The 15,751-nt window shown below is 41.1% G+C and overlaps 1 protein-coding gene across 1 annotated transcript in view; it reads left to right on the top strand.

Annotated features, from left to right (window-relative positions):
* The first annotated feature begins 879 nt into the window (after positions 1–879).
* LAMA1 (laminin subunit alpha 1) overlaps positions 880–15,751 on the top strand; it is a 141,469-nt gene continuing 126,597 nt past the window's right edge. Inside the window, exon 1 of the mRNA XM_061595855.1 lies at positions 880–1,065. Within this exon, the coding sequence (XP_061451839.1) occupies positions 978–1,065 (88 nt within the window). The 5' untranslated portion in view covers positions 880–977. The remainder of the gene's footprint in view (positions 1,066–15,751) is intronic.

Consider the following 15,751-nt stretch of genomic DNA (forward strand, 5'->3'; position numbering starts at 1 on the left):
TTTGATAGAAATATCTGTTGGCCACAGTTACGTTCTTAAACCGCAAGGTTTTTTGCCTATTAGTGAATATGAACATACATTTCTCACAAGGCATCTTTTTACCATCTCTCCCCTTCTCCCCATGTATTTTTTCCGAGTGCAAAGATGGATTTAGGATTTTTTTCCTGACTATGGAAAGCATCTTCCTAATAGTTGAGCACTGAGGAGAAGGTAGGAGCCAAAATAACTTCTCTTCTGTGACACAGGATGTCCCAGGATAGACCATTTCACTTGGGAAAACAGTTTGCATAGTCTTCATGATTAACGTACCCTGTCTTACAATCCTTTAAAACGAACGCAAACCTCGCAAAGCAGCTGAATGCAAGTGAGTCTATAGTGATTGTTCCTGTTTTCTTGGGAGGCGACGGGGGGGGGGGCACGGCAGCTGATAATAGTTCTGAGCGGCTCGAGAATGTTTATCTCCTCCAACCATAACCCCCATACCCAATTCAAGCGTCTCTTGCTACCACAGCTACTGCTGGAACGAACCAAAATAGGGGGAGAGATGTGAGGATGGAGGAAGGACGTCGTGGCTGGTATTGGTCTCAGATAGTTAAAATACTGCACTGGGTGTCTTTGGATAGAGCTACACAGGGCAGTCTCCCTCTTTAGAGTTCCTGAAGGAGAGGTCTGCTCCTCCTCCAAGTCCCCATGCCCTATAGGAGAACCCCATCAGTGTGGGAATGGTTTCTACCGGACCCCTCTCCGCTTTCTAGGGACGGAAGATTCGCTTGCTGCAAAGGGCGGTAGAGCTAAGGGCGGGTGGCAAGAAAGAGGTTGCGTGGAGGGAGAGAGAGAGAGAAAGGTTGATTGGTGTGTCGTACGAAGCGGCAGCAGCAACAAGGCTTCGGAAGACTTTTCGCTCAGGCTGAGGTTTCCCGCCTTTCCACCTGTGGAGCTGCCGCCGTCCGCGCCGTAGCTGCAGAACCCCAGGGGAGATGGGCTGCTGCTGCTGCTGGAGCGGCTCCTGGCAACTGGTGCTCCCGGCTTTGCTGCTCTTCGCTGTGGCGGAATGCCAGCTTCGAGGTGAGAAAGCAGCTCTTGCTGCAGGCGGAGCAAACGTGACCCGAACAGGAAATCCCTAGCTTAGGGCTTAGCCCAGGACCTAACTGCAATGCCGGGGTGGCTGAGCACGTGAATGAATCCATTCCGAAGAGTCGCTCAGAGCACGTGCAAATGGACCCTGGCTTCCCCCGCCGGGGTTTGCGCTGCAGTTTGTGGGTCGGAGGATATGATGCTCCCTTTCGTGTTCCCTCCTCCGCCCCCCTCCCCTCCGGCCGTCGCTGCCTTCGACATCCTTGTTGGTAGGGCGCGTTCCTAAGCCGAATCCGGCAAGGTGCGGCTAGCCTGAGCTGCTGGGATGGAGGTTACTGCTGGTGGCAATGACTGCTGGCTAAGCAGCAGTGTCCAAGAGGTTACTGTACGCTGCTCAACTGCAAAATGTCAGTGGATTGAGGTGGGGCGGGCACTCGAGCGGCGCCCGGACCTGGATGCTCTCATTCAGGAGAGAAATCCCTTACAATGTCGCCAAGCTCAACCAGGGTAAAAATGATCACGATCCAGTATTCTCAGGTTACCACATGTTTGGGAAGTAGCTTCTACTCTCACTTCAAGAAAACAGATTATGCCACCACTGGAGACTAGACTGGATGTCTTTCTGCTTTAATTTACTCTTTCTTTTCGGGGTTCAAAGGTCAGCAATTTTCTTTCTTTCTTTCTTTCTTTCTTTCTTTCTCCCAACTATCTCATGGATCCCTCTTTTCCTTGGCCCTTCCCAACGGCCCTTCTTTCCCACCCCAGATGGCTTCCTCCTTTTTCGCTCTTCCTTTTCTTCCAGGACTTTCTGTTTGCAATTTGCAACCCCCCTCCCCTTTTCTCTTATCCTCCCTCCTGCCTGTTCTTTCATCTCCACTGCTGGCGGTGGAGGGGATTCTAATGCTCGCCTTTGCTGTAGAGGATGAAGGGGCCGCCCACTTGCTTTGTGGCAGATGAAACTGAATTGGGGGGAATGCTTTGAAGTGAAAATCAATCGGTTTGGGACTCCCCCTACAGATTTGGGTAAAACTCTTCTTTCCTTTGTACAGTATACTGTGTAAATAACTTTCTTGATATTAAAATAAAAAGGTTTTAAATCGTTTGATGCTGTTGGCCTCCTTCCAGATTGACACGTGATTCCCCCCCCTTTGGGGGGAACGTTCTTCACAAATGCTCCCACATTGTCTGCTAAAAAGAACAAACAGCCAGAATGACAGAGTTAACCCTCCTCAAACTGTTCTTTTCTTTCTGGATGGACTGAGCCATTGTATCTCTAGGGGATGCTGAGTTTTCCCCTGTCCCCAAGCTCTGTGTTTCTGGAGTTTTGCCTCCAGCCACTTTGAGGATTATATAGATAGGATCTGGCATTTACACACAGGCCGTAAAAGGGATACTGCAACCCGGAATAATGATGCACGTGAACTATGGAGTCCCAGGAGGAGGACGCATTTCATCAAACTGCTTTTGTGTGGTACTGAAGCAAGTATGCAGTCAGCCATTCAGAGTAGATGATGATGGCATGGTTCATTATTGGGGCTGGTGGGTGAGAGAAAAAGAACCTGGGAAAATTCATTAATAAGTATATTTTGCTTCTATGTTGACTAGAATCCTGTTTTTTAAAAACGTTATATTACATTCCTGTAGAACATGTCAAATCTGAAAGAATTTATTCTGAGCGGATTGTAAATTGCATAGATTACATTAATGCATACTGAAGTACTAAGTCAAATTTCTGGCTGGATTTCTACACCAAAGGCATAAGAGGCAATTCTGTAGCCAGACTGGAAGCATATGTTGTTTTATATATGTGTATTATGATGGTGGCAAAATGTGCTCCTTTATGAACTGACACAATATTAGTAATGCAACAGTAGCCAATGTGTCACCCTCCAGACATTGGTCAACTCCACCTCCCATTAGTCTTAGCCAGCATGACCAATGGCCAGGAATGATGAGAGTTGTGGTCAAACAACCTCTGGAGGCAATCATGTTGTCTATTCCAGTATAGGGAAAAAGCACATTGGGTAGTACTGATGTCTTAATTCCATTGCTAGTTACCTCATTAATACTATAACTGACAGCATAATTCTATTTCCTAATCCATTTGTTGACACACTTATTATTAAGACCCTAGTGCTATGTTTTCTGTAAATATTTAAAACTGGCTCATACATTATATCTGAATGAGGTATCTGCTTCAATGTGCAACATAATGTTGGGCTAGCATTGAACATTAAAGATCAGCTTCCATGAATGGGAATGCACATTGTCAGAGTTCCATTCCAGAGTTCCACTTCCAAAGTTACACTGCTCATTTGAGTAAATCATTTGTGTGAGCAGTTAAATATGCAAGAGAGTTAGCTAAATAACCTGGGAACCAGCTTCTCTCAATCTTGCCAGTGACAGATTAGCTCATACAAATCCAGGAGAGTTGACCCTGGGGCCTCAGGTCACTGTAACAATTAGCTAGGTAGAGCTACAAATGTGATGAAGGAATAATGCACAGCAGAAAGAACAGATAAAGACAGATTTGTAGTACATGGTCAAGAGTAAGACAGTGTGAAAAGCATAATCTCAAGCAATATTAAGCAGCTGGGGGCTCTGGACTAATGGAGAGGGATGAGTGTGTGCACATGCTTGGGTAGAATGTATATGGTGTGCACCAATAGAATCTGGGGGCCCCTTTATTTACGTAATAATCTGATCTTGCATTGTTTTGCCACTCTTGATTGGTCACTTAGAAAGGGTATAGACCTACTGTCTATTGTGTGTATTATGGGTGCAGTGCAACTCACCTTTCCACTGAGCTGGGGGGAGTTGGAAGCTGTGGACCCCTAGCTGTGCTGGCAGGCTCCACTGGCAGCAACCGTCAGCTGTGGTACCACCAGTAGCCTGCTGGCACTGCTGGGGGTCTGCTGGGGACAGCCAGCCGGGCAGATGGAGGGCTGGTGGAAGCCCCAAAATGGGGCATTCTGAGGGTGTGGTGGGACAGAGCTGTGTGTGTGGGATTTACTTAAGATTGTCCCCTGGGTCCTGATCTGCTTGGAAGGCAGGTGCAGTAAAAGCATTTCGATGGTTGCGTATGGGGAGTGCTTATTCCCTGGGAAGCCTGTTCGTGGGAGCTGGCACTTCCCGGCCAGCTCATGCATGTGGCTCCTGACAGAGCTGGTGTTCAGCCGGGCTGGTGGCTCCTGAGTGGGAACAGGAACCCGTGGGACTTTCCACTGGCTCCCCCTCACTTGGATTCCTCTGTAAGCTGTTAATAATGAATCTTGGAGAATCTCCACTTGAAAGGCATGATTCATATAAAATTTACATTAAACCAGAAATGTTTCCATGCATTAAAATGAAAATGCAGTTATTTCTGTACTGTATAGATGGGGAACTTGTGGCTCTCCAGGTATTGTTGGACTACAACTCCCATCATCTCTGAACATTGACAATGTTGGCTGTGGCTGATGGGAGTTGGCATCCGACAACTTCTGGAGAAGTCCTACACAGGTTCTGTGTAGTGTCGGTGAAACATCACATGGAAATTGGTATTGGAGGTGTAGTGAAAGAAAAGTGCTGGTTATTGCTTCAGATCACATTAACAGAGCAATCCAACTCAGGGGAAGCTGGCTAAATTGTGCTGGAGCAAGAAAAATGGTGTAAAGTGCCGACGCATCCAGTTGCTATTCAGGAGCCTCTGGGTTGGCTGAACACCACCTCAACCAGGAGCTGCACACAAGGACCAGAAAGTAAAAGCCTGCTCTTCCATATACTCCTACTTCGGAGTAAACCCTCTCCGTTGACATCCATTGCAATTATTTTCTTAGACCGACCTTTTTTCCTTGTGTAACTTTTGCCTGGATTGGGACCTGAAAGAGCACTCTGAATATTACCTGTATATGTCTTAAGTCCTCTCACTTTGGCCCCTCCCCTGGCACACCCCTGACATGCCCTTCTTTTTGGCCTCATGCTGGCTTATCCAGCTCCACTTGCGCCAGTTTTGGCTGAGCCAGCTGGGTCCCGGCTCAGCCAGGCTGAGGGACATGCCAGCATAGCCCGCTTCAGCTGGAGGTCCACCGCATCCAACTCCCCTCAGGGCACAAATCCAACTTGCGTTTATGCCAGGCTAAGGATGAGTTTTTTAAAGTGTATATGGATGATAATTAAATCTAACAAGTTGGAGGTGTTAATGCTGGAAACCTAATTGTTACGATCCATAGAAATGTTGCTTACTTATCTGCTAAATGTTCATTTTTAGAGATTCCCAGATGCGGGTATTGATGATTTTTGTCATTGATACAAATGGAAATTTCTTGATCAAAAGTTTAATTTGAAATATATTTGAGCCAGCTGAAATAAAAGTTGGCACATGAGAGGCAATCTTGAATCTGCTGGAATCTTGGTTTAACTTCTGTTGATATCATTAGAGACAAAGCTGGGTTTCTGTGCTTTACAAGAAATGAGTTAAGCAATATCCTAAAAAGAAGGTATGCATCAAGTAGTTTGTGTCATCTGGGATTTGCACCTCTTCCCCCATACTGTGCTATCTTCGTAATGAAGCAAGACGTGAGCAGACAACTTACTGACATACTCAACAAACTAGAAAGCAAACACTTTATGGAGCTGTAAACAAGCAAGAAGAATGTTAAGCACTTACAGCCTGGCATCTGGTGCCTCTGCAATCATCTTCAGACATCATATGAGGCTTTGAGGAGGGAGATAAGGCTATTCTTCATCCATTCTTTGTAATGCCCGATGAAACTAATTCTTCTCCCCTCTACTCTTTTGGTGAGCTGTATAAACTGTCTCCCCTGCATTAGAAATATGCACTTCTCATTGGGAGAGGTGGGGAAGGAGATGTACAAATTTGTATATATTTATTTATTAAGTTTATATCCCACCCTTCCTCCTGCTTCCATTTTTCCCCCTGCATCACACCTGAACTGACACTGTATAGGCCTTCAGGAAGGCAACTGTTTAGAAAGTATTTAATAACAAACACAAAAGGTTTTCTAACAGGTTCTTCTGAAAAAGTCGGTTCAATGACAACCATATTCAAAGTTAGACAAAGAGCACAACCTGAGCACATGAACTGTCTTAATTGTGAAGCCTGTGTAAAGTTACAAACCCCACAATTATATTGGCTCTTTGGAACATTATAATGGAGTTAAATGCAGCGACAGAGACACAGATCCTAAGTATCAAGATAAAGCAGATGATCACTTCACCCATATAAGGCACCCAGATGAGGTACATATTCAACCTTAACTTGGCCCCAAAGATATGTCCTGAAGTGTATTCACGCTCTGCATCTCTCCTAAAATGAATGGGAACGTGTGTGTGTATGTCTATGTATGTACAATGTATGTCCATGAGCATGAGAATGTGCACAGTGCCTCTGAATGCACATTGGAGCCTCCATGTCTGTAAAATGTAGCAAGATCAGGATGATTCCCTTTAAATACCCACTATAACCTATCAGTTTTCTTCTGGGGAAAAAAAAAGGCTTCCCTCTTTTTTCTAAAGATTTGGGTTGAAGACCATGCTTTTCATTAATTCAGATTACAGATAAGTATGTCTGCCCAATTACCAAAATTGGTGGCTATCAAATCCTTGTAACGATAACTAGTTTGTAGAATGCAGCATTCCGTTTTTATCTCAAGATGCTAATCCAGAAGCAATTCCAAGAATGTGGGGAAAATTTAAATGCCTGCATTACTTATGCTGAAGATAAACACAGCTGAAACTCAAAATAATGTTACTTCTAAATATACTAAAGTTAACGAAACCTGGTTTCTTGCATTACTAAAAAGGCTACTCAAGTAATTTCCACAGTATAATGTTGCTGGTGACAACCAAAATACATATATTTGAATACCACTGAAAATAACATTGGATAAAATAGTCTCTTCAGTATTTCCTGTTTTTCATTAGTGGGTGCATATTTCCTAACAGCAAACAACGAAGCTTTAAAATGCAGGAATGCCATTGCCTTGCTCAAAATGCTGATTATGCAGTAACTGCACAACATTAGCTGTGACTATATTCTGAAGCATAGTTTCCTTTGATTCCAGCTGGCAAGTATGTTTTTAATGTGCCCACAAATGTTTGCAGTGTAGTAGGAGAGGTTTGACAGTCTGTAGTCAATGTACTTGCTCCAGCACTAGGTTGCATACCTTCCCCAGCCTTTGACCCAGAAATCCCTTTTTGTTATGAGTACTGGCATAATCTTAATATTTAACATACAAGCTGGGAAGTATCTGGTAGTAATCTCAGCTCAGCCCTGAACCAAAATCTGAAATCCTCCCCCATCTGGGATATAGGAATATAGCCACACATCATTTGTTATTTACTGAATTTATATCCTGCCATATGTCCATCATGGAGCTTGATTTGGCGTATATAAGGATCCCAGGCAGTCTCGCATCTAGCCCCTTGCCAGACTCAGACTCTGTTTAGCTTCAAGAAGGTGGCTATGTCCTATCCCCTCAGACCATGCCTTGGCTCCATATTATTTGTACATGCTTTAAAAATGGATATGTGGAAGTATTTGACTTTAGCATATTGACCAGTAGACTAATAATTTGGTGTTTTATTTGGCTCTTTTATCTCCCAAACCACTTCATTGCCTTAGATTAAGAGGCCCTTGGGAATATAATTATTTGCATTTGGAAAAACTACTGAAAGCAGCTGTGAAAACATGGGATAGAGTGTGATATAAATCAAATTAATAAAAATACTGGTTGGGATAAAGTGTGAGAGTAGGGAATTGGGCTTGGCTGATGGGCCAGATCCTTACCTCCTCAGCCCCCTGCAGTCGTAATTGTAATGGCTCCATTATGTAACATCGTAACATCATAATGGCTCCAGGAGGTTGACATCTGTCAAAGTTCAAAGGAGGTAGCTATAACTGCTGATCAGATAAGCAATTACAGGGGGGCCTTTGAAGTCTCTGCAGAGGGGGAAATGTTCCTTAAAAATGAACCCCTTTCTGCATTGCAGAGAAAGTGGATTGGATTCAGAGCTCTTCCTCCAGTACTTTGAATTCCTTCAGCACTTCCTCTAGCCTTCTTGGGTAACTCTATTGTGCAGTTGATACCCAGCTGATTGTCAGCTGTGCAGAGCTCTCTTAAACCATCATCAATCAGATGATCATCAGTGCTTGCAGAGAGCCCTGCACTGTGTTTATGAGAAACCATGGTTTCCTACTACCTACATGAGCCATGGTAAATTTTGGGCATGCACACTTCCCCTTCCCTTAGCGAACAAAGCATCATCATAAACCATTGTTCTTTCCTTGCTTGTTTGAAATCACTAGAGTTTAAATTAACCAGAGTTCCATAAATTAAGCTAAAGCCTTCTTGTGTGTGAAAGAGGAGAGGAGGGGAATATGCAAGGGTAAGGTTTGTTGCAGCTAGTGCGTAGAGCAGGAAACCATGGTTTCTCATCATGTCAAAACTTATCCTTTGTGCTTATAGCACCTCCCCTAAGTGTTCGCATCTCAGTAACCTTGCAAGGTGATAATCAGGATTACTGTGATGATGTATGTGAATCATGTTGAGCAATTAGGAAAAGCAAATTTGTAGAATTATTGGTTTACAGACCCATTATGTGGCCCAAGTTAAAGTTAAATAATCTAACACAAACTTTTTAAGCATTTGCACACAAATATGCTGCCCAGATAAGAGATGAAGGAAACTCGAGGCAAAGGGATAATGCTAATACTGACCAAGAGGTGTCGTGGGTGTACATATAGAATGGAAGGGGGGGGGAGAACATGTGGTTAATAAACCAGGCATTTTAGCATGTGTTTTTAAATTGCTTTTTAAAAATGTGTTTTTTAAATTTGTATATTTGTTTTTAATGCTTTTAATTGTTGTAAACTGCCCAGAGAGCTTCAGCTATGGGGTGGTATATAAATGCAATAAATAACAACAACAATAAGAATAACAACAACAACAGGGAAAAGGGTTGAATGTGAAATATTATATCCTAATGGCACAACCAATCACTAGGCAACTCATGGCATGGTTGGAGAAACTGCAAATCTTTCTCAACACAAAGCAGGGCACAAAGAGAAATTTATGCACAGCATCTGGGCTATTCAGAGCCTATCATAGTCATTTGAATCAGAGCTTTACATGCATGCAGAATGACCCTTTGCCACATGAATAAGGATGTGTGTCCAATCTCTAACAGTGTTTTTGATATTTTGGGTAGCTATTCTAGTTCTGTATAATCTCATAGCATTTGGTCTGGTGTGTACCACTGGTTCTGAGTCTGCAAACTAGCCCAGGATTCTGTTAACTGTTTTCCATGGGATTATTATGTCCTTAGTGATTCTAGGTGGTGGGCTGGATGAGGGCCAATAAACTGACTCTGAATCCTAGCAAAATGGAGGTTCTCTGAATAGGTGGTTCCTGAGTCTGGATAATTGGTCAATTCTGCTTTGGGTGGGGTTGTACTCCCTCGGAAAAAGCAGGATTGTACTCTGAGATGGTCCTGGTTTTTGGTGTATAAAGCCCTATACAGCTTGGAACCAGTATACCTGAAATATAATCTTGCCCCTTATGTACCCAGTTGTTACTGTGCTCTGCAGGCTAGAGCCTTCTGCAGATACCATCTTACCAAAAAGTCCATTCTGCACAACATTGGAAGCAGACCTTTTGCAGGACCTATCCTTTGGAATTCCCTGCCCTTAAAATATTAGACAGGCACCGTTGTCATTTTGGCACCTACTGAAGACCTTCCTCTTTCAACCAACCTTTAAAGCAGAGAACATATTCCAGTCTGCATCTGTATTTTAAGTTTTTTAAAGATTTTTAAAATATGTTTTAAAGAGGTCTTAACAATGTTTTGCTTTTAAGATGTTTTATAAATGTTTTTAATGTTTTATAGCCTGTTTGCTGCTCTGGGCTCACTTTGGGAGGAAGGGCGCAATATTAATTAATATTCCTCCTGCTGGGAGGAAGGGCGCGATATGAATGAATGAATGAATAAATAAATAAATAAATAAATAAAGGTGTTTACTAACAGTGTCCAGAGCTGATGAAAGAGTGGGATGCATACTGAAATTTATGACAATGCTCTAATGATACTACATGCAGTGTATACCGTTTGTAAGGCACCGTGCTCTGGGTAGGATGTGAGAAGGATGTTTGGGTTGAACTTGTATGTAGTAGATAAATATCTTTGGCAAATTTCTCACCAGCTACAAATATATTCAGAATATTTTCGCCAATTGCAATAAATAATAGAGGCAGCATTATGGGACCTTTGGAGTTATCTTTGGAGTTTCCCACAGTAAGCATATTATTATTTGTTATTATTTATTAAATTTGTATCCCACACCTTCCTCTAAAGGACCCCAGGGCAGCAAATATTTAAATACTAAAACAATACCGTTAAAACTTTAAAAACAGTTAAAAACAGCCTTCTAAAAACTCCTAAAAGCAATCACATACTCTCAAACTAATAATTTGCCAGGCACTCCATATAAAATGTGGACGACTTATTGCAGGGGTAGGAAGCCATTTTTCAGCTTGAGGGCCACTTTCCCTTGTGCACAATGTTCCAGGGGTCTGTACCATTGAGATATGGAACCAGAGGCAAAATTGTGCATGGCCAGTGGCAAAAGTGGTGGAGCAACAGACGTGACTGTTAGATTTGTAGAGTAGGCTAGATTCCAACCATGCAAAAGCCAGAAGTTTCTACCTCCCCCATCTCTCTGTAATCCATCTAGGTAAGCAAGAGGCATGGCCACAGCCCACAGACACAGTCCAGCCAGGCAAAGTCGTTTGAGAAGGACATGGAGCAGGGCCAGTGAGGAATGCGGCCTGGTGATAGGTGGTGTGGCATGGGGAGAGTTCCAAGGGTTGAATAGAAAGGGTTGTCAACCTAGAGGCAGGAGGTTTTCTGCCCCTGACTTTCTGATTGGTTGGGGCTCTATAGCATGTGGGCAGGGATATATGAGCCATGAAAAGGGGTGAACTTCCTTTAGGTTGAAAACAGCCTACCCTAACATTTGTAATGCATTAGGGCTCGTTTAGAAGAGCCCTCATGGTATTAAGTATAAAGTTATAATTTTTCATCTCCGAGTTCAATTTCTGAAAAATCTGTTCCTGAAAGTCTGCAGTTAATTCTGCTTGTAGACTCCATGGTATCACCAGGACTACTTCTCCCAATCTCCACAACAATTTTGCAACTGTTTTAAAATGTTTATAGTGTTAAATAAGGTGAAACTGTTTTTAGAGGCAGGCCAACCCAGCTAAAGTCTGGAGGAGGGCACAAGTCATTATAGAGCTTACATCTATTGTGCAAATTGCAATTCGGTATTGGCTCATTCTACAGGTGGAGAATATTATTTAAATATTATTTCTATTGTCATCTTTAGAGGCTTGCTAATAGTTAACTTTTTCTTAACTATTTTGTCCTGTCTTCTAGACAGTGAACCAGAGCTATTTCTAACCCAAGTTAGAAAATAGTATTTGTTTTGCTCATACAGTGCAAAGGTATGTGTGATACAGAAAAATCTTGTGAATACTTTCTAAGCGGGCTAGAGATTAATAAAATCCTCTTGTCAGTGACAAATACATTTGTCCAGGTCCTCCAGATTAAATAATGTTTTCTGAGTTGTAAAAAAATCATCAGGATTTTGATATTTTACAGGATTTAAGGAGAATGTAGTGGTGGGAGCATTTCCTAAAAAAGAAGAGAAAAAGATTCTCCCCCGCCCCAGTTTTTGTTTTAAACAAAGGCTCCACAGCTGCTGTCTTTGAGGCACTCCATACTGATATATTCATTTTAGTATTCATTTTATTTTTATTTTTAGAAATGTGAAAATCAAATTGTGAAAACTGCTATTGAATTACCTTATAACCAAGATTATATCTTCACAGTGTCATATAATATCCATGTTGTATAAGTATACCAAATAGTAATTCAGGCTTGGGCTTTTTAATTTTCTCTTTCCAATTTGATTCTTTTTTCCTTAAAAAAAGAGAGGGGTTTGAATGGCATATGTTAAGTCATAACCTTCATTTTTGTGTAGGGTTGCCCTGAAAGATAACAAAAATAAAACCAACTTTCTGGACCTAGCTTTTCCCTGTCTAACACTTTTTTTACATTTTAGAATATCCTGATAATCTCATGAGATTTCCCCCCTCCATATTAAAAAAGGGGGGGTGACCTTATCACATATTATGTGGCTCTGCAACATTGCACTAATATAGAGAGGAGATAGATTTTTCAGTTTTCCTTAGTGATTTTTTAATTTAAAAAGTATTTTTCAGTAATCCAGCCTTAAAGAGTTAGTAGCTTGGTCGATGAGGATTCTTGAAGAAATATTACTAAATACAACTGTTGTCACTTTGAAGACGGGGTTGTATCCTGCTAATTTCTACTCAGAGTAGACCTATTGAAATTATGGCCCTAAACTAGTCATGCCTATTGATTTCAATAGATCTATTCTGAGTATGACTGACAGTGGATACAGCCTAGAGTTACTTATTTATTGTTTTGCAAGTTTCAAAATCACTTCCTGAAATAAATATTTCTGTGCTGTGTTTTTTCTTTTCCTTTCTCCTGTAAATGGTAAAACCTTTTCTGGGATTTATCTTGAGAGATAAGTCTCTATTCATCGCTCTCTATCTTCATGCATATGCTAGAGATTTTCTTTTCTTGTTGTCAGCAATCTGCAGTGATTGCCAAACTGACAGGAAAAATTCTCTATGGGGTTTCTGTAGTCAGTAACTTGAAAGGATCTAGTCTCTAGACTGCAAGCTTTAATGGTATCTCCTTAAACTCAGAAATATTTGAGCAGCCGGCAGATTGTTTTATTGCTTCCTCTTGGGGATTAACTGTTTCAGAATGTTGACCAAAGTGTTGCATAATACTCTGCAAAATAGATGATGCATGCTTTATGTCCATGTTGCACACACAGGAAGATTAATTTCATTGTCTCTTTTTGATCTTAATATATCCACACTCATCTCTTATTCATACCATATTTATTTATTTCTTACCATGCTGAAGATTCCACAGTTATTTCTTATAATCACGTTGGGAGGGAGGATTTATAACATTTTATTGGAACCACATGTAAAAACTGCGTTATAGCAGTTTAATCCAATAAAATGAAGCATTATATAGCACATTTTAAGGATTCCAAGCACTTCACATACATTATCTTAATAGTTGCATTTTACATGGGGATTTTATGAACAAGCATTTTGTCAACCAGAACTTCAATAATAATTTTTACTTAGATGAAAATATGATATTGTTGTTGTCCTCTACTGGACCTCTTTCCAAAATTAAGAACAAATAATAGTTCAGTTAAAGTTTTAAAATATATACAGTATATATATAAATTATTCAATGTGTGACTGTTCTAAATTAACTGGGAATGTTATACCTGTATACTTGGAAGTAAGCCCCATTTAGTTTAATGGAACTTACTCCCTAGTAAGTGTGCATAGGATTGCAGCCAGGCAGAGAAACCCTAATTATGGGCTGGGAGAAGTGGGGCAATGGAGCTAGCCAGGGTGGAAGGAGTCGGGGACATTTCTCCCCTTTTTTTGCTGTAGCACATGGGCTGATTCAGCAAAAGGACTTGATTGGTCCTCTCGTTGTGAAATATATTGTTGTACAATTCAGCGGATAAATGGCCACTCCTGCTCTTCCCCCATTCCTGTAAAAACCCAATTTTGGGTCCCTCTGCTGGCATACTACTAGTGGAAGCACTGCTGGTAGTAGCTTCTTGGTCGTCAGTGGTTTCAGTGGGTGCAGTGGGAGCATTCACAGCAGTCCCTCACCTCAGTGGAGTCTGGTGGAAGAACATACTTGCTTAATTCTAATGCCTTGTTGCAGTTTTGATTGTGCTATAATTCAGAAAAAGTGATCCTGAAATTCCTGATGGTTCCCTATGCTTGAATTTTTCTCCATTGTTTTTCTTGGAAACAGTTTCCTGGTGACTGTTGTGTATGTGAACTGCCAAACAAACAATTTGTACTTAGATGTGGATAGCTTAAAAAATGGCTTTATGTATTGTTGGATTTCATGAGTAATGTTGGAGAAGATGAACAGAGAAAACCAGTAATGGCTTTTGTGGTGGGGTAGAGCTGTCCTCCTGATATTGGCATCACTTAGCTGGATGGGGCTAGGGCAAGGGAGGGTGGCAGCAAAGTTGAGGCTGAGCTTATGTACCGGAAGAACATTTACTGGAGAAAAACCTGATGCATAAATTAACCTTATGGACAACGATTGAACTAGAAACTCTCTATTGGCAATCCTGTGCAAGTATAACATATCTATAGGGCCTGTTCATATGACTACATTGATGTGAGTTTACAGCAAATGTGTTTTGAATTCTGCTTTTGATGAAGGGGTTTTGTGATTGTTCCATGTCACAAATACTTCTTGCAACTCAAATTACATTTAGTGCTTGGGTTACTACTTAACTTCCTTCAGTAATTTTATTATTTATTTATTTATAAAAGTATTTATATACCTCCCTCTTCTAGAACATCAGGACGGTGTATGTACAACAGCATAAAAAACATTCAAAACAATACTGTGGAATAATCATGTATTCACAGATAGTCCTTGAGATTTTCAAATTCAACTTCAGTCCTGAAATATCCCTGGCTTTCTTTTCATCTTTTCCCCGGGAGAAGATGAACACACAAGCCAGAGGCTTCCTCCTGACCACATCCCAGGTAGAATACTACGGGTAAGTAGAGTGTGAACCAGCTCATATTATTATAGTCCTAAAACATAAGGAGCACAAATTCTATTTTGAAGGCAGAAATTAAGCTACAGATAGTAGGAATATTCTTGTATCTCTTTGATATAGCAAAATAAGGCAAGTAGGAGAGAGGAATAAAAGGACTTCATCATTATTTCAGGGTAGCCCCACAATGGTGAGATAAACAATGCTTGCTTGAAACTGAGGAAAAAGGATTTATATGTTGTTCATAGGGTCTGCCAGTCATAAAGTTCAAGTATTCCAAGTGAAATTGTCAAGTAAAATTTGACTCTGGAACATGGTAGTTGCCCTGATACAGATAATATGTGCCAATAGCACACTCATTTTCTGAGTTCTGATCCTTGTGTAGCCAAAACAATGCCATCCAATGCCAGGAGAGAAATATTATCAGGCTCACTGGAACCCTATACTTTGCAGAAGTAACAAAAAAAAATCTAAGAAAAAAACCTAAATGATAACTCTCCCCAAAACAGCTTAGTGAGTACCAAGGATGCTCAGAGGGCACAGAATGCTGGTTATTGGGAGAGAAAATGGAAAACTGAGGGGAGGGAGAATAGAATGGAGTGTCCTGGAAGAGGACATAGCTGACCTGCTGGAATTCCTGAACAGAAGCACTCCATACTACATTGTTTTGTTGCAGGTTCTACTTGTTAATAAAAGTTTACATATTTTAATTTTTGTTTTAGTATTTTCATTTTCTTGACAAGTTGGCTTTGGCCCATATAATGTCGCAATATTATACAGCCACAAGAATTAATATTCCCCAAATTTAATTCACTTATTGTATTCCAGTTTGGTATTTACTTAAGCTCCCTGACCCTAAACAAATTATGTTCAAGTTGACTAAACTGAAAGCAAATCAGCAAGATTTACTTTCACGTACTGTATTTTGGATTGGTTGTAATTGTTCTAGGTATA

The sequence above is a fragment of the Rhineura floridana genome, chromosome 1 (genome assembly GCF_030035675.1).
Source record: "Rhineura floridana isolate rRhiFlo1 chromosome 1, rRhiFlo1.hap2, whole genome shotgun sequence".
Lineage (NCBI taxonomy): Eukaryota > Metazoa > Chordata > Lepidosauria > Squamata > Rhineuridae > Rhineura > Rhineura floridana.